The sequence below is a fragment of the Haliotis asinina genome, chromosome 1, assembly GCF_037392515.1.
Source record: "Haliotis asinina isolate JCU_RB_2024 chromosome 1, JCU_Hal_asi_v2, whole genome shotgun sequence".
Lineage (NCBI taxonomy): Eukaryota > Metazoa > Mollusca > Gastropoda > Lepetellida > Haliotidae > Haliotis > Haliotis asinina.
In genome coordinates this window covers 41,244,387-41,264,689 of record NC_090280.1, presented here as the reverse complement: position 1 = coordinate 41,264,689, position 20,303 = coordinate 41,244,387, and the positions used below count along the sequence as shown (strand labels likewise).

At 41.4% G+C, this 20,303-nt stretch overlaps 2 protein-coding genes across 3 annotated transcripts in view; one reads left to right on the top strand and one right to left on the bottom strand.

Moving 5' to 3' along the window:
• The window catches only part of LOC137291601 (uncharacterized), a 95,974-nt gene extending 93,788 nt beyond the window's left edge, over positions 1 to 2,186 (top strand). Inside the window, exon 100 of the mRNA XM_067822988.1 lies at positions 17 to 2,186. Within this exon, the coding sequence (XP_067679089.1) occupies positions 17 to 1,161 (1,145 nt within the window). The 3' untranslated portion in view covers positions 1,162 to 2,186. The remainder of the gene's footprint in view (positions 1 to 16) is intronic.
• Positions 2,187 to 3,590: 1,404 nt separating this feature from the next.
• Positions 3,591 to 17,160, bottom strand: LOC137291478 (uncharacterized). Of its 2 annotated transcripts, XM_067822835.1 has the most exons (7): positions 16,987 to 17,160; positions 12,722 to 13,719; positions 12,239 to 12,445; positions 9,700 to 9,827; positions 8,356 to 8,489; positions 5,740 to 5,822; positions 3,591 to 4,630 (listed from the first exon to the last, which is right to left on the bottom strand). In XM_067822835.1, exons 1-7 carry the CDS (start codon positions 17,087 to 17,089, stop codon positions 4,397 to 4,399), a joined length of 1,887 nt encoding a protein of 628 aa, XP_067678936.1. In that variant the 5' UTR covers positions 17,090 to 17,160; the 3' UTR covers positions 3,591 to 4,396. The 2 variants fall into 2 exon arrangements, with proteins under 2 accessions (XP_067678936.1, XP_067678945.1); XM_067822844.1 differs by lacking the exons at positions 3,591 to 4,630; positions 5,740 to 5,822 and having other exon boundaries at positions 8,396 to 8,762; positions 16,987 to 17,110.
• Positions 17,161 to 20,303: the final 3,143 nt, after the last annotated feature.

The following is a 20,303-nucleotide window of genomic DNA, read 5'->3' as shown; positions in this document are numbered from 1 at the left end:
GTTGTTTGCTGTGCAGGTTTGCCTGAGGATGGACCTAAGAAGTCAAGGTCATACTTGCTGCTACAGCGCCTTCCACTGAGTCAACGAGGAGAGGGTGAGGAGATGGGCGAGGAGGAGGAAGCGGAAGAGCTAACCCAACAGCCAGATACTGCTCACACGGAGGCTGCTTCTGTCAAGTCACGATCAAACCAGTCAGTCAAGTCTCAGCAGTCTTCCCAATCCCAGCTTTCCTACAGACCAATGTCACCCAAAGCTGACCCTTTGCCCCCAGGGCTTGGGCTGACAAGAGAAAAACCCATGGTGCGGGATGATGCTCCGGATGCTGCACAGAAACCTTCGTCTAGGCCTCCTTCAAAGCCCAGCAGTGCAAATAGTAACAAGTCCTTCGCAAGAAGACCAGTTTCAAGAGGATCAGGAATCAGTGCAGGTTCTCGTGGTACCGAGGGGAGAAAAAGCAGTGGCAAGTCACAGGGTCAGACAAACAGTGCTGTTCACAGAGAGCTGGACAACAGAGGAAATGAACCAACAGAAGAACAGCTTGACCGTCAGTCTGAGGACCAGAGAGGTTCTGAAAAGGCAGGGTCTCATGATGATCTTAGAGCTAGTCAGGAGAGACGCCCTTCTCAGAAGTCAGTTACCAGTGGTACAAGAAAGGTTTCTGAAACATCTCAGAGGTCTGGTGGTGTGAATCAGGCACATGGATCAGTTGCCTCCCGGCAAGCATCTCCTGCATCTCTGGGTCAGACAAGTGGGAACAGACCTCCATCCAACCAGTCTCGGACATCGGGACAGAGAGCAGAAGGAAATTCACAGCGCCGTTTATCCAACACTTCCCAGACATCTTCTCAAAGGGTCAGTGGCACCCGACCACCATCTAACACCTCAAGGACATCCCAGGGAAGAAAGATCTCTGAGACAGGGTCTCAGCGTAGAAACATGAACCAATCCAACAATGCAGATGTTGAAGACAGAGTAAGGGAGAATAGTGGGAGTGCTGAGGAAGTTGATGTTGAGAGAGTGGCTTCACCAGCATCCAAGAAATCAGCAGATGCACTGCCACAGATGCTGCAAGATTCACAAGATGAAACTGAAATGACACGAGGTTCTGAGATTGAAGATGCTGACATAGTAGGGAGGAGAGAGTCTAGGCCACAGTACTAGACAAGAAATTATGAGAATAAAGATGCTGACATGGTATGGAACTGAGAGGCTGTACTAGTGTCTCTGTAACACAGACTAATATGATACTGTCAGATGTCCAGATGCCAAGACTGACAAAAATCTCTGTCTCATTACAAGCTGTATTCACTGTGAAATTAGGTCGTGCTGGTGTGTGTTCCTTCCTGCTCAGCTTGAGTGGGTGTGTCTCCTAGTTCCAATTACACCTTTAGTACAAGCACAGAGAGTCGAAATTGATGAAAGTTCAGTGGCCATCATTTTATATGCATTTGCCAAGTGGCAGACCTCCCATGCTGTGTACATAAAATCAAGATGATTTATCATAGCTGCTCGATCATTGTACATCCTGGTATGTTTGCAGAATTTTAAGCTTTACCACGTTTGAATATTTCCCAAGCAGTTGGGATGTGTTGAGAATCTGAAGATGAAGTATTATGATGATGAATGTTCTTGAACTGTGTGATATTGACATTTTTCTGATAAAACGTTTACTGTCCTCTGTTGTGTATGTCAGAACTATAATTCCGTCCATGGTCTGTGATAACATACTTGTGATATGTATTTCTTATTTCATTTGCTCACATATACAATATCCATTGTTAAACTTTAAGATAATAGATGTGATAAAAACATTTAATGAACTTGATTATATGTTTATCATGTTTTTTGTAACCTCACCTCCAGTATTATATATGCCATTCCTTGTGATTCACGTGTCGGTTTTACCTCTAAGTATGTCTTATTGTTTAGGCCAGATTTTGTTTGAATGACATTCAGATATCGTAGGTTCATGAAACATGTATTTATGCAATATATATGAAATAGTTGGACTATTTTAGATAAAATAAATTATCCGGACTATTATAAAGTTTGCAGTCAGGATTAGAAAATATTGTTTTCATTTTTCCTAGGTATACATTTTGAAATGAAGACAGATCTGTAAACTAATTCTTAGTGAAATCTGGCCGTACATGTGTTTGTGTTCCATACATTCAATGCAATAAAAATATTCATAATGAAAACTTTCTTTGTTTTGATATAAAGGTGGTAAAGACAATCCTGTATATCTTGAAGTTCAGGGCAATGTTTTAACTAGTGGTGTGACGATTCATCTATATGCATTGATCCATGGACCGCCATACAGTGATTCATTTGAAAGTTTTACACATATATCCGATACGAAACTTCATGATACATCTATATTTAACTTTGAATATTGCCGAATCGCGATATCTGTCAAGAAGAAAGACTTACTTTTGTTGGATGATTAAAATACTTGCTTCATAAGGGAACGTTTTCTCCAAAATTCTTGCATCAAGAACTATGGCAGACTTAGCGCTCGCATGTTGTTGTCATTCACAAGTAAGAATAAACTTGATTATCTGTTTCTGAATTAACATTAAAACACTTGCGGAATTGCACGACATACTTTAAAATGTTTTGTTGTGATTTTAAGGTGTTTTATAGTTGGTGTTAGAATTAAAGAAGTTGGTATTGTGATGCGTATCCTATCGACACCCTTATATCGGGGGATTCGTGTATATATATACACACACACACACACACTAGTGGTTAAATATATATATATATATATATATATGTATGTATGTATATGTTTGTGTGTTTGTGTGTGTGTATATATATACACACACACACACATATATATATATATACATACACACATATATATATATACATATACACACACACACACATATATATATATATATATATATATATTAAAGAAGTTGGTATTGTGATGCGTATCCTATCGACACCCTTATATCGGGGGATTCGTGTATATATATACACACACACACACACACACACACACACACATATATACACACACACACACTATAGTGGTTATACCGCTTCAGGGCACACAATACATTGGCAATAGTATCCTCATGTAATGTATCCCATCGCGGGTTGTTTGCCATGACCAGCACTAGTTTTACAACTGAAGTTTTTATTTTATTTTTAAGTCAACAAAACAAAATTTTCCTGTATTGCATCGTTGCTATTGTGTCATATAATTACGGCTTATATCATGCATTTGTGGCTGCAATGTCACTGAGACCAATCTTCTGCTGTTCAAAACCAAATTCATGTTTTTCGATATAATCGATTTGAAACCCAAATCTGAAATTCAAGAAAACAGGTTTTTCAATCAATCATTGAATCATCTACGCCATTCTGTACATATTGCTACCCACACTCTTTGATACAGCACTAGGGCAGTATCTTGTAACAGGTTTTTAATATGCAAGGAACGATTATATTGCTCTGACACATTGCATGTTGTTTGTTTTTTTGTACTCAAACAAATTCTTTTGTGTTTTTCTTTTCTCTTAACTGTGCGCTTTGAGCGGGTTAGTGTATAATAATAAGTAGTTAAAATGTACAGATCACATGCAGAAAAGTAGTTTATTCTCTGAACAAAAGTGAAAGGGCAGTTATCATAAGGTACATAAGTATAGATAAGTCGTTTATCTAATTAAAATAAATGCACAAAAAATGCGATTCACAACTCTTGTACAGAAGTAGTGAGATGCATTTGAACAAACGGGCATTCTTACCGCCTCCAGCTCTTATTAACAGACATCGGTACTGCCGAGATCCCCGGCTAAGAAAAAAACCTGGTGCCAGTCAAGTACATTTTGATCCAAACTTTGGCAGAACTATTCATGTGTAGACTCTGGAGTAGTCTATACCTAGATGCGGACTTTTCAATATTCTGGAATCCATCTAGGAAAACTAAGTACTACTCGCTATCGGCCAGGGTTTTTTTTGGTGCCAGTCAAATCGCGCCTGCAAAATTGGTCAAAATGCCCCGTTGTTTTGGTCATATTGACCCAGGTTTCGTGAACTATCCCCAGGTGGTAGTCAAAATGCCCCAGTGTATTCGATATATTTTTTTTTCATATAAAGTTATTTAGCAAAAAGCTCTATGAATGTTCTATTAGCAAACTGATAATCTTGAGCAAAAGTAATATTCATTTTCAGACAACACTGTAAGGCCATTTCTCCAGTGTTCACACCTGTATAGTTCTGCCCAAGTCTGGATCAAAATGTGCATCTAGCAAACAAATAAAAAGACAACTGACCACCTTATCAGTTGACCGTTACAGGGTTGTGAGGCTTTATAGTAACCACTCAGTTTCAAATCAGAATTTAGTTCAGGCTGCTGAATTAATGTCGACACCTTATAGTTTCAGCTGGTAGACTTCACTCTGCGGGACAGCAGACAAGCTACGACGTCTTTGTGCTTGATAAACTTTGGGTACTTGAACTGTTCTGTGTAAAGATCAGGGTTTAGCTTCATGTAGATCTTCTTCACTTCATCCAACGTACCAGGTCTTACTTGAACGACTGTGGCAGGGCCATAGTTCCCGCTGGAACGGAACCGTTTGTACCTATCCTGGGTTTCTTGAAGACTTTCGTCGATCTGGAAACAATCATGATGTCACTATTCATCGAGGTCTTCAACAGACAGTAACTGACGTGAGGGTTGACAATCATGAGATCAACTGGAACATAACTGTCAGGGTGATGGCTAAGTTAAACCTACAGTGACGTGTATGTCAGGGAGATAGACGGTGTAATCCAGATGTGTCATAGTTTAGATCAACAGTGAAAGAAGTGTTTGAAAGACTGACAAGGTAGAATTACTGACAGTCAGAAGACAGTCCATGACCACATTTCCACGGATCGCAAGTGTCTGGACACAATATGCAGATTGTAGCGATGATGGGTTGTAGGTGTGTACATACACGTTGCAGCCAAGCAGGCATATGTTATAGTTGTCCTGACACAGGTTGTGAAAACAGACATGAGCAGTAGGATTATAACTACAGGTTCTTGGTGTGTTGACAAATAAAAACAACAGCTTGTACGAGTGACAGCATACATCATGTAGTGCTGGTTAAAGGTGGACAGACAATAAGCACACTGGGGCAAAAAGCCCCATTGTCCTGTTAAATCTGTGCTACTTTCTCAACAACTCTTTAAGCCTAACCGTGGAAACTGGATGCATGTTGCATGCTGTCTTTTCGGTCTTACCAAAAAACAAAAAACAAACAAACTTGTTATAAGTTGCTTTGACCCGTTGTACAAAACAACTTTAGCTTTAAGGCCACCTTAAGCCTATGTTATGGTATGTGAGTTACGGTCACTTTAGCGCTAAAATCGCTTTGAACACCCACACCCACACCCACACCCACACCCACACCCACACCCACACCCACACCCACACCCACACCCACACCCACACCCCCACACACACACCCACCCCCCCACACACCCACATCCACACCTTGAGTTCTTTGTCATCTTATGAGATCATGACGTAGTTATTTGTGCATGAGATATTATTCAGGATCATGTGATGCGCAAGGTTAACATAATACATTCACATCATTTACATCTCATACTGTTTCTCTGTAATATATTTATTCCGAGTCATGGGTAATATTAATATTAATCTTGAAATATTTAAAATCTGAAACAAACTAATGACGTATTTCAGTGAGTGCAAATGAAACTTTATCTAAATACCATATGTTTTTCCCGATCTGTCAAAGCTCCATCACCAAGCAGTTCTATGAAGACATACACGTGCGCTGTCGTCGATATGTCACCTGTAAGTAACACGTATATCAATTACCTCAAACATTGTGCTGTTAAGGAAGCTTTCATAGATCTTGACTCTGAAGTTGTCTCTCCTCTCTCCCATACATTGCTGTTGAACATCCACCTATACACATACATCACTATCAAACACCAACCTCGCCAACAAACACAAACATCCACATCGGTACCAAACACCAACCTCGCCAACAAACACAAACATCCACATCGGTACCAAACACCAACCTCGCCAACAAACACAAACATCCACAGCGGTACCAAACACCAACCTCGCCAACAAACACAAACATCCACATCGGTACCAAACACCAACCTCGCCAACAAACACAAACATCCACATCGGTACCAAACACCAACCTCGCCAACAAACACAAACATCCACATCGGTACCAAACACCAACCTCGCCAACAAACACAAACATCCACATCGGTACCAAACACCAACCTCGCCAACAAACACAAACATCCACATCGGTACCAAACACCAACCTCGCCAACAAACACAAACATCCACATCGGTACCAAACACCAACCTCGCCAACAAACACAAACATCCACATCGGTACCAAACACCAACCTCGCCAACAAACACAAACATCCACATCGGTACCAAACACCAACCTCGCCAACAAACACAAACATCCACAGCGGTACCAAACACCAACCTCGCCAACAAACACAAACATCCACATCGGTACCAAACACCAACCTCGCCAACAAACACAAACATCCACAGCGGTACCAAACACCAACCTCGCCAACAAACACAAACATCCACATCGGTACCAAACACCAACCTCGCCAACAAACACAAACATCCACAGCGGTACCAAACACCAACCTCGCCAACAAACACAAACATCCACATCGGTACCAAACACCAACCTCGCCAACAAACACAAACATCCACAGCGGTACCAAACACTAACCTCGCCAACAAACACAAACATCCACATCGGTACCAAACACCAACCTCGCCAACAAACACAAACATCCACAGCGGTACCAAACACCAACCTCGCCAACAAACACAAACATCCACATCGGTACCAAACACCAACCTCGCCAACAAACACAAACATCCACATCGGTACCAAACACCAACCTCGCCAACAAACACAAACATCCACATCGGTACCAAACACCATATCCATATCCAAACATGCGTCTCACTCACTGCTGAACAATAGAAACAGGAACAAACAGGAACGTGCATAATCGACAGGCCTCAAACACCTGCCTCACTACTAAACGTCATTTACGACCAAAAACCGTCTCACAAATAAACACGCCTCAAGACCAAGCATCCATCTCACAAATAAACACGCCTCAAGACCAAGCATCCATCTCACAAATAAACACGCCTCATGACCAAACATTCATCTTACAAATAAACATGCCTCACGACCAACATTCATCTTAAAAAAATAAACACTCCTCACGATCAAACATTTATCTTACAAATAAACACGCCTCACAAATTGCAACCAACATCCATCTCAAAAATAAACACGCTTCACGACCATCTCTTTCATCTCACAGCAAAACATGCCTTACGACCAAAACCCATCTAACAAATAAATACGTCTCATGACCGACCGACCGACGCCACACTGAGACACACACTTCACAACCCGACACACGCCTTACTGAGACACACACTTTACAACCAGACATACGAATCACTGAGACACACACTTCACAACCACACACACGCTTTACTGGGACACACACTTCACAACCAGACACATGTCTCACTGAGACACACACTTCAGAATCAGACAGACGCCTCACAGAGACACACACTTCACAACCGGACACACGCCTCATTGAGACACACACTTCACAATCAGACACACGCTTTACTGAGACACACTTCATAACCAGACACACACCTCACTGAGACACACACTTCACAACCAGACTGACGCCACACTGAGACACACACTTCACAATCAGACACGCGCCTCACTGAGACACACGCTTCACAACCGGATACACTCCTCACTGAAACACACATTTCACAACTAGACACACGCCTCACTGAGACACACACTTCACAACCAGGCAAACGCCTCACTGAAACACACACATCACAACCAGACAAACACCTCACTGAGACAGACACCTTACAACCGGACACACACGCCTCAGTGAGACACACTTTCCAACCGGAAACTCGAATCACTGAGACACACACTTCACAACCAGACACACGGCTCACTGAGACACACACTTCATAACCGGACACACGGCTCACTGAGACACATACTTCATAACCGGACACACGCCTTACTCCAAAACACATCACCAAGAATACGCACGGGTGGAGACGTTAGAGAAAATGCAATTTGAAAAGGTCTATTTGAACACACATTTGTGACAGTTACATGTTTCTTCACTATTACATTTTGACATGTCCTTAAGAATGCCTATCCTGCCACCTACCTCCAGTGTATATTAGACAGAATTCACTAGCTATAACAAACGTGTCTACCCTAATTACATTATGTTTCCACTTACCTGTCAGTTCCTCAACAATGAAGTTGCCGACAGCCATGTAGTTGGACAACGTCCCTGACGTCCACGCTCTGGACGCTTTCACAACAGCCTCAGTGAACAGGAACTCTGGGTACTTCTCGTACCCGTCACCCGTCCTGCAGGATGCAGGAGTGAGGTCACAAGTGAAAGCAACTGTGAAAATCTGATACCTCGGAGTTTTAAAAGTGTAGCAGCTGCTGTTTATACATTTAACATCAACATAACATCGGGAACATCATCTGCCAGGTACCACTGTTCGTGACTTGTTAACGAGCAAAAAGTAGAACTCTGAGCAATTCCACTTTGTACGCAACTGTCTGTTTCGGGAGATTCCGCTCTCCACCATTGTTGCCAACAGTTTACGGCAACAAACAGCTGATGACTTTAATCTGAAGACATAACCAAGTTCCACAACATCCATAGTTCATAACAAAGGTTTTGAAATCGTCGCTATTTAACCTGATGTTAGGTTTTGAAATGATCATTATTTATGACTGACACAGCTTTGTCTTGCTATCACTGATCGTGAAATATCACATTGTTGAAAACTTCCAATATCTATACTGGTGATACCTGGATTCGAACCCGCAACCCTCTCGAGCTTGGCGGTTTTTATTCACTAGGCTACGAAAGAAAGCTATGAAGAGATTGTTTGTAAGTATGAACTTTGTGTTCCCCCGACGAAAGTAACTGGGGGCATCGCACGTGCAGGACATGGCTAGCGCATGGAGAGCACGTGTATTTCGCGTGCAAGGCAAGGCGTTGGCTGCAAGTCGCATCACAGTTGACCGGTTATTCCATCATTTGGTGGCTGTTCCATCAATGTTGTTCTGCTCAGTACACGTTATACAGAAACATTTGCTTTATATATACATACATATTTGTGTTTTACATTCAGGACGGTACCCTTGGAGTCGGCAAAATTCTGCTTCCCCAGCGGGTTTACATGTGCTGCGCAACATCGAAGCCGTGTTTTATCCTTCACTTAAGGCCTGACTAGTGAAACCTGTGTAGCAGGGCATAGAGTCATCCCACAGCTTGCTGATGGAGGTTAACCTCTTTGGTCACGTGGATAAGGTGCCCGACTTCAGATCAGAAGTTCTGGCGTTCGAATCCCAGCAATAAATTTTTTTGGAAATTTGTGGCCGCGACATATGCAACCCTGACAATCAACTGCTGGTATTCGTGATTCACGATCGTGCAAAAATGTATCAATCTTATCAGTTCCACTTAGAACTGTTTCACAGTTTCACTGCAACATATATTGATTGTCTTATATGTGAAGACATAACAGAGTTGAACAACATCATCGTCCACCGAACTCACCGTTGTTGTAGGACATAGTTTGGAGCCAGACCAGTGAAGCTGGTGATACGGATGATATCTCCTGACCGATATCTGTACAGACCTGACCAGTTGGTGATGACCATCTCATAACTCTGCCCAATGACCACCTGAGAGAAACAGTTGTGAGTATTAACATCATTGCTAGGGAAGAGTTATGTGTGGCCCTGCCATATGACGGTGATCAAATAACGCCACAGCTATAGTATCACACTGATTCTAACCCAACTCAAGAGGATATAACAAGAAGGAAGAATTATGGATTACGAGTATGTACCTACAAGGTTCCTAAAGTACATTCGTCATGAATACGTCATGTGCCTTCTACAGAGTCCGACAGACAGCTGTGACCCGAGCCGAGAGAATATAACAAGAAGGAAGAATTATGGAATATGTAACTACAAGGTTCCTAAGGTACATGTGCCTTCTACAGAGTCCGACAGACAGCTGTGACCCGAGCCGAGAGAATATAACAAGAAGGAAGAATTATGGAATATGTAACTACAAGGTTCCTAAGGTACATTCGTCATGAATACGTCATGTGCCTTCTACAGAGTCCGACAGACAGCTGTGACCCGAGCCGAGAGAATATAACAAGAAGGAAGAATTATGGGATATGTAACTACAAGGTTCCTAAGGTACATGTGCCTTCTACAGAGTCCGCCAGACAACTGTGACCCGAGCCGAGAGAGACTGTTACATTGGTTTAACTACTCTTCCCTTGACTTCACTGACAACAGTTACACGTCAGTGACTCTATCCTTGACTTCACTGACAACAGTGACACGTCAGTGACTCTATCCTTGACTACACCGACAACAGTTACACGTCAGTGACTCTATCCTTGACTTCACTGACAACAGGGACACGTCAGTGACTCTATCCTTGACTACACCGACAACAGTTACACGTCAGTGACTCTATCCTTGACTACACCGACAACAGTTACACGTCAGTGACTCTATCCTTGACTTCACTGACAACAGTTACACGTCAGTGACTCTATCCTTGACTACACCGACACGCGTGAAGGCTGAATGATCACCAGTGAAGGCTCAATAGTTCCACAAAACGCATGAGTTAAGCACGTCCATCTTCCAAAGATCTGAGATACTTGCTTATTGCACTGATTTGTCACAACATTGATTGGTACCTGTTTGGCATATTGTGGCACAGTCAACGAACTCAAAAAGGTTTCAAGGTAAAGTTTCTTTAATTCCTTATGTTACTAACAATTTGTCAAGGGGCGTGGCAGTGACCATCAGTGAGAGAGACCGGGGCTGAGTTTGGGCGTTGACCAGGCTCGACCAGTGTCAGGGTGTTTGGCTCCCACAGGTTAAGCTGCTGAACTTCTGGGTCTGGTCTTTTCCTGGACTGCTTGGTTGGTCTTGCTCTGGTCGGTGTTCAGCGCCCTCCTGTGCGTCTCTGCTGACTTCGATGTGGACGAAGTTTATATGGGGAGTTCTTGGCCAATTTGCACTACTTGGCGATTACTGCCAAGCATATACTTCGTGCCTATTATGTTCATTTGGGGGTGGGATGACATAGTTGAGGTGTTACCTCAGTAATAGTGTCATTTCCGACCCTCTCAAAGTTAAATTTGACTCTTAACAGCCTTCCATATTATCCCAGTTGTTAGGACTGTCCATGTGACCTTCTCGGATGTGTATTCCTTTCAATGAGATGGTCAGCCACCGGTCAACCTCTGGTACACTGCCTATTGTGTTACAATGTCCACAGTAAGAGAGTTCAATGTTTTGCAATCACGGCTCCGAATGGCCTAGTTAACCTTACTTATGGATGTACAGTGGATTTTATTGCAATATTTCTGTCACCTCTTACAGTAACGCCTTTTCATTAAAGGCGTAGTCATATCTCTCTGGCATGAACGTTGTTCTACTGGGCCTAGATTTGCGAATCTCTCTTAGTCGTAAGTGTCATACATTAACATTAACCTACGACTATCTTAGCGCTTAGAGAGCTTCGAAAATCTAGGCCTTGGACCGTACAGCTGAACGTAATACACGGTAGTTTGATCGTAGTGCCATGTTGCCACAATGTAATGCGATCAACCCATCGGTGCAGTGGGGTCAGTTACGGCCTCCTAGGGAAAACTAGCTTTCACCACGTTCAAACTACTGTCTTTGCATTCGAGATAACCGTAGAGATATTTTGAACATGTTGAACATTAGTTGGTCTAACCACGGCCATTTCATGGGTTAACTGAAGTTCAAAGTATAGTCATATCTGTGGTGATCTACACTGAACTCCGCTTAAGCACGTCTAGCTACGCTTAACTAAGGTTAAATACGGGTCTCCTACGATCTACTCTCCAACTACATGTCATCGGTCAACTACATGTAGAATATCTCAGCTCTAAGATTGTATTACAGTAACATCAGTACAGTGACAGCTGGAACGGACAGAGTTACTTTGTTACAGATTCGTGCACACGATGACCTGCGAGCTATTAGTACAACAATATCACAGTGTTTCTAATGAACTAAAGAAATGGATCTACCTCGTGGGCCAGCAGCGTTTCTGGATTATCTTGATCAACATCTGCTTCATGGATGAATTCGTAAAACATATTATCAGGGAGGATGGTGTACTCCGTCTTTGTCTGGTCTATAATGTCTTTGTTTAAACCATAAACTCCTTCGGACGTCACGTGTGTGCTGGAGGTTATAGGGATGTCCACTATGTACTTTCGCCTCAGAATATTCACCTGAAAGTTAGGATGTTGTCACATATGAGAGATTAAATGATGTTTAAATGGTTGTTCTATTGAGATTTCAAGTGTTTTTAATCACTCCAGAATTACTACTTCAATCTAGAAAGTGTGCAAGCATGCTATCCGCTGCTTTTTGCAATACTCCAGCGAAACAGGGAGACATGAGACAGCAGGACTTCAGATATAGTACAGATATTGTAGGGGTAATAAAAAGTTACATATATGTGGTTGCAGCATTGAATATTTTCAAGGTATGCCCTAGTTTCTCACCGCTGGAATGTAGGCTCCAGATGCTGCAGTGTGTAACACTGACAAACAAGGCCAGATTCGTGGTCCGATATTGTGGAAGCCTTCCTTGAAGATACATCTCAGTTCACTAGCTCTCTCTGCATCAGCAGTCAGATGTTTCTGAAGCTTGAGCCTCAGATCGTCCTGCAGACCAGGACACTTGCAGATATTTCCACGTTCTATGTCGCCACACATGGCTTCCCATCGTGTCTCGATGACCCTGAAGAAGTTCAGTGCTATAGGTGCTGTGAGACAGCTTAGCAAGGTGACGTCCTTACACATCAGACCGAACAATGCATGGATATACAACGATGCCTGTTCTTGTCTTATTTCATAGGCAACGTCAGGTGATGGTCTAAACGGACAGCGGAAGGCCCCAGCTCCACTAGCAGGGCCTTGTCTGACACGACTCTGAGTTAGCTTGAGAGTTGGCGCTGTCCTAACGTCTAGCCAAAACTTCATCTTGCCAACGTTGGGTATATTAAACAGCTCTCTCCTTGTGTGGACAGAGTGATGCATTAACCTCTCGAAATCATGCACCATTTGCCTGGGATAAAGTTTACTTTTCCCAGAAGAAGTACCTGACGTCAAAGTAAAAAAGTCAGGTTGTCCTGGAAACATCACATCAGACTCTCCCTGTATGATACGCTGGATGTATTTGTCATAGTTCTCATAGGATGTCAGACGCTGCTGGGACCGAAATTCCTCCAAACTTGTAACAGAATCAAGGGCGCTGTCGTGTCCATAAGCGGTTCTAGAACCCCTCTTAAGAATGCTTCGAAGAACATTTCTTTGTTGATTTATTGCATCTCTGAGGACAGGAAGGTAGCTGGGTGTCAAGTATGCTCTGATGTAACATTTCTTTATCCATATATACTGCTTCAGAAGCGATGTCCATGTGTGACGACGACTTGGGTCTAACCTTATGACGTCTATCAAGACAACACCCAACATAAGAAGCACAAATCCAAGCCCGGGACCTGTAAGAAATTGCCGCTCAAGTCACTGTGTACCAAAGTTTTTGAAAACAACATCTTTGCTGTGGCCAACTGGAACATTTAAAACAATGCTTAGCCTACGTATCCAAATGCATGATAGTGCTAATACATAGATTAATAGCTGCCCTTTTTAGGTGAATGATCATTACCTCAACTGTTCAAAGACATAACGCACTAAACCATTTAAATATGTTTTTGGTAGATTGATATATGCTGGAGACACGCAAGAGATCTGATTTTTCTAATTGTGTCTACAAAAATTATAATTCTGAAAATAACTTCATCGTGGACATAAGGGTTGGGATATTACAAAAAGAATATCCAACCATTCTAACATAGCTCAGTGCAGAATGTCAAGGGAAAGACAATAGAGTCGATTGTTTCACAGAGCTATGCACCATGGCTGTAATGACAAAACAGAATACTCTGGTCTTTCTAACCGAGGATTTGCCAAAGTCTGTTTCTGGCATCCCAAGGTGTTGACCGAACCATGGTCACTAGAAGTGACAAAGATCAAAACACACAAATCATTTGTATGAGTTGTCGTTTGTCCTGGAACAATCATTAAGACTGCACATAGTAAGAGCGACACTATATTCAGGGGTTTTTATTCAAAGAAATAAGGGTTACCCGTTTCGCGTCATATTGTGTAACATCACTCACGAAACTTCAGTCATTTCAAGAAATTTCATTTCATCTGTATATGGTGTACATGGGTTTGTGAGTTGTGGCTGTTCTGGACATAGCAAGTGTCAAACAAACAGATGTAAATGCTTCAAAGGCATGGTGAAGTGTAGCTGTCGCTTCAACAATAGCTGTAACTCTTAGTGTCAATAAGTGATGTTGAAATTGTGATCCACATTTGAAGATTAAGTTATTAAGTGAAATTCCATGAAATGACTGAATTATATTTACTTTTGTTGACTTTTTATTCATTTCAAGAAATGATTGATTTCATAGTCTGTGACAGATCATAGCGAAGCATGGGTCTCATTAAGCTATTCAGATCATGACCTACTTTTCAGCCGATCCGAATTTTCGCGTGTGAAAGTGAAAATAGACACCACAAACTACCCTGGTTACACTAATTTCCGCTTCCTTGTTTCATAAGAAAATGGTATTTACAAATGAATTTTAATTGTAAACTTAAACAACACCGTATTTCTATATTTATGTCGAGGTTTAGGCAGCATGCCTTAACTAAGAAATCACAGACTGCCCCTACTTGATGAGGTCGTAAAATGATGTACAATGCATTTTGCTCACTGGCTACAAATGTCACATGTTTTTTTGCGCTTATTCAGTGTAGTTTTGTAACTCAAAATGAGAATGATATAATATCAACTCCGTATCAGATTCCGAAACGTTTCTAGAAGCAGAGCCTCGGTTTAAGATTTCGACCATTTACAGGTTTCCGTTTGTCAGAGCTCAACACTTATTGATAAATTAATCTCATCTATCTGTGTACATTCTATCTATGTAATTCATGTATAGCCAATCTACCCGTGTACATCCTTATCTACTTGTGTCTGCACATCATCACCCCCATGTAAACATGCCCATCAACTCTCATGCAGTCATGTACATCACCCTTAATCACCAATCAAGTGTTATGTAAACATCACCCACCATTGGCTTCAATCCTTTTCCCCTATCATGTACATCGTCCTTACCCCCTACCTGTGTTATGTAAACATATCCCATCATTTGTAATGTATTACCATTGGCTTCTATCATTGTTATCATAACTGTCGGGTTCCAATCAGCGCTTGTTTATACTGGCTTCCAGCTTTCGTTAAGTCATTCCACTTGTTACTTTGTTATTGTTTTACCTGTACATATAAATATAGCCCTGTACCCCATTCTCAATCACCTGATGAAGGAGTAAGCATTAACTCCGAAACGTTGTGTTCTCACATAAAGAAGTTGATATCCATAAAATCTTCATTCTTAAAAGAATTTGTGTCCTAGAGTTTAGCAACATTCTGAGACAAAAATCACTTCACTAAAATCTTTACCAAAACAGTTCTGATTTCGGGAAATATCCACAGCAATATTTTCCTGCAGCAGTTGATCCTCGCTGTGTGAGGAAGGACGGAGTCAGCACAGCACAGGTTAATGAATCCAAAACTTTGTCCCTACTTGTGCAAGTGAATCTAGAACACCTCGCTGTCCCGTTCTCTGCACTCCCTCGTAACAACAGTGAACTCTGTCAATATTTTAATGATAGTTTCTTGAGCACCCTTAGTCTGTGATGCACAGAATTTTAATGATAGTTTCTTGAGCACCCTTAGTCTGTGATGCACAAGAATTTCTAATATATAAAAAGATGTTTGGGTATAGGTTTTACATGAACATCTTGGACCGTAATATACATTAACTAGACTTTTCTAAATTGATATATTTAGGAATTCATGGGGACAATTTCTTGTTATAAACAGACTGTATAAGCTACCGATATTGTTCAGGTGGACAAATGGTTACCTTTCAATATCTTTTTGAAGGGCGCCACGGTGGAGGAATATACGCTCACAGATTAGGGAACATATGGCATAATCACTGTTTGAGAGTTATTCAAATGTACATGTCCTGTCATCTCATGCAGTCACTGGACTGTATGGCCCATATTCGACATTCCACTTCACACAACTGAAGTATTGCTGGGTGCGATGTTACACATAGAAACAGTCGGAATTGTTACGAATCTGCTTGTCGTAGAGAAAACGTAAGAATGTGACAAGAGTTTTGTCGATTTAATGTTCCAGACAAGCAGTCAGTGGGAAAAACGCCATGGTAAACGGAATCTAGAGCAGACTGTTTGAATGTGTTGATATATGACCATATTTACAATTGTCCTCATATGGAATTTTTGATCGGTGCCATATTCAAGCTGTCGTTTGTAAATACTGACATTTTAACCATCAGGCATTCAAACACAGGCATCCTAATTCTGATGCGTATCGTCACGAAATATTTCCATTTACAAAAAATGTTGTTCCTTTGCAAAGTATGCTTTGAAAATGTAACCACTATACTAAAACGTTTCTGAAAGCAATGAGCTTTCTTGGGGAAACACCACACAGTACATGTCGAGTAAATGTGACACTTATTCGTCTAGTAGATTTGAATAGATATCGAATCATCTACTAGGCGCTGGATGGACTCAAAAACCATGACAGGATTGCGTAACTTGACGTTAAGGTGAGCGTTCAGGTGAGCCAATGAACCAATAATTATAAGTATACTTACCTGCACCACTGTGGAGGTCCGTGCCCAGCGTCAAACCCAGTCCACCTAAGAATACAGCTACCGTGCCAGCACACAATACCGACGTCGAAAACGATGGGAACATTTTCGAAAGTCCTGCGTACTTTTCTGAGAGGAGAAAGACGATGTCTTGCCTCTTATGATGTCACGAGTTATGAGGGTTTCACGGGACATTTTAATGTTTCTCTGGAGAGTGTTGTGAGACATTGTGATTAATATTGTTGAAGACTTGTAACGCAGCAAGAATGAACATTAATTTGAACGCGGCGATGTCTATACAGAAAGGGCGGACCAGTCAGACATTAAGAGAAATGGCGTATAAAAAGGAACAGATTAATATAAAATATCTAGCCTCTTTTGTCATTCCCCCAATAATCATGGTTAAAGTCACATATGGTAAGCATTATCATCCGTCAGTCTGTACGGGAAAACTTAGGTCATGTAACCTGTCATGAAACGTTTGAGATTTGACTCCATGACATGCATGTGTTTTACTTTATAAGTCCGGGGAGTCCCAGACTTCAAAGACGACTTTTTGCAAAAAAGGTTGCTCGCATCAAGGACCTTACTCTTCCATGCGTGAATATGGACAATATGGTTTTGTGGATCTGAATACCGAACAGACTGTATGTTTGTTCGAATGTGAAAGACGTATATGTCTAACACTTGATGCCTATATCTGTAACGTGAACGAAGATGTATCTGGCGCACTTGGAACATATGAATTTAACACAAGAAAAGTATATCTGAAACACATTCAACACTTGTCTGTAACACTGTAATGATATCTCTGTAACTGCACAGATTTGGAAGTTACAGAATTCTGTAAACACGTCTCTGAATGTCTGTGACACTGTTAACTTTTTTGTAACACAGTAAACACTTGCCTGTAACACTGTATACATATCTCTATAACACTGTTAACATTTCAATTTGTCTGTAACACTGTAAACGTGTGTCTGTAACACTGTAAACGTGTATCTGTAACACTGTAAACGTGTGTCTGTAACACTGTAAACGTGTATCTGTAACACTGTAAACGTGTGTCTGTAACACTGTAAACATACAACTGTGAACATATCTCCGTGACACTTGTAACATATTTTCTGTAACGCGGTAAACATTGATCTGTAAAAGGATACGTACAACAGGACTTGTTATACATAATGTGATACTGTTATCAATGCATCCTTTACTAACATTTCAATATTGCAATGTCACACACCTGAAGTTAATAATAGAGGACAGACGCTTGTGTAAATATATCGAAACGTTTATACAAGACATTATTTTATTGCACAAGCAGTCCTTCACGCCAGCTACATACATGTCTCGGGATATTTCAGCCCCGCATGCTCAGATGATGTATGCAAGGTGAAAATGTGTGACGGACATGAAGTCAGTGGGAAAGTGGAAAACGTGAAAAATAGTACCTCAACTCGTCTAACAAGTTGGTCCCTTTCTCACACGTAACAGGCACATGATATTCCCGAAAATGCTGTCCATTGCCACTACTGGAATTTCTCTTCCTTACCCTCACTACTCTGTTCAGCTAGACATATGATCACTACTGATAGTAGTAGTAGTAGTAGTAGTGGTGGTGGTGGTAGTAGTAGTAGTAGTAGTAGTAGTGGTGGTGGTGGTGGTGGTAGTAGACGTAGTAGTAGTAGTAGTGGTGGTGGTGGTAGTAGTAGTAGTAGTAGTAGACGTAGTAGACGTAGACGTAGACGTAGACGTAGACGTAGTAGTAGTAGACGTAGTATACGTAGACGTAGACGTAGACGTAGACGTAGTAGTAGTAGTAGTAGTAGTAGTCTGCCATAATTTTCACTTTAGACAAAATAAAAATAAATAAAATGTAAATTCGCATTTTACTCTGCCAAATGAACCTTTTCGACTGGTAATTTTATTCAACTTTGGATAAAGATTGTTTAACAGACGATCATAGATTCAAATCGCTATCGGTGGGCTGTATTCAAAGGGTTATGCACATAAAATAAAACTCCGAAAACAAGAAGGGTCGGTCCAAGACTCATCACGTACCGCACGTGCGTATATTTCACTGTTCCATTTACTGTGCTTACCCCGACTTGTAACTATGATGGCTTGTTGAACAACTTACGTTATAAGTTGAATACAATTCTGAAGTTTAAATCGTAATTTCTCTTTATTTGAATTATATTTTTTTTCACTAGAAACAGACTATAATACCGAGAGAGATTACAACCGTAAATATCATTTGACGACCCCTTGTCGCTGTCATAACCTGCACCGCTGTGTCCTTGACATCAACTTGAACATTCAGCAATGTCGTAGTTTCTTAGAAAACGTTTCCTCGTGATGATTATATAATTTAAAACAGCAGAAATTGTTTCGTGCATGGTGATGAACCCTGCTGCCATTTTATAGACTTTTTACCGATTTTGAGATCTTCTTCAAATCATCGTTTTCATTTTGAGACAACGTGATTGTGTCTGAAGAGATGTGTTTATTTGTGCTCCTATCTCCGTGAAGGGGCGTGTTTATTTTTGCTCATACCTCCTTGACGCAAGTTTACGCCATGACTTTGACATGGGTTTTCCCATATTTATCATTAATATTTTACATATTTACACTTGATTTACTGCTTTTGATTTACTGTATGTTTACAATGTTTTGGAGTGCAACAGTGCTGTGGTAAGGCGTCTGTCTGTCACGCTGAAAGTCTCTGTTCGATCCCCGGTTGGGGCAGCTAGGTTCGGGTGCCAAGGTAGGCACATTTCCGTACTGTCCTTGGACAATATACTTATATCCACACTGTCTCTGTTCACCCAGCTGTAAAATGGGTACCTGTGAGGACGAGCTAGTAACGTGAGTTCATGCACTATGAACAGGGAGCATGGCTGTATGAGTCCTAGGGAGATGAAAAGGTATCGGAAAGTACGACGGTGTCTTGTAACCGGTGCTAGTAATGTACGTAACGCCATGAGCAGGTAATGTGCCTGAACATGAGCGACACGCAAGCAGACTGTTACTATTACGATAACCATGTGAACAGTCGCTAGCATCTGACAACACACTACACAAGGATGTAGAGTACTGAGAGCAAAGCTCATCACCTGTGTCTTATGAAACGAACAGGTAGATTTTGCAAGACTTTCGTATTGACGAATAATAATGAGTGAGTATGGTTTTACGCCGCTTTTATCAATATTGCAGCAATATCACGGCTTGTGACTCCAGAAATGGTCTTCATACATTGTACCAATCAGGGGAATCGAACCAAGGTCTTCAGTGTGACGAGCAAGCGATTTAACCAC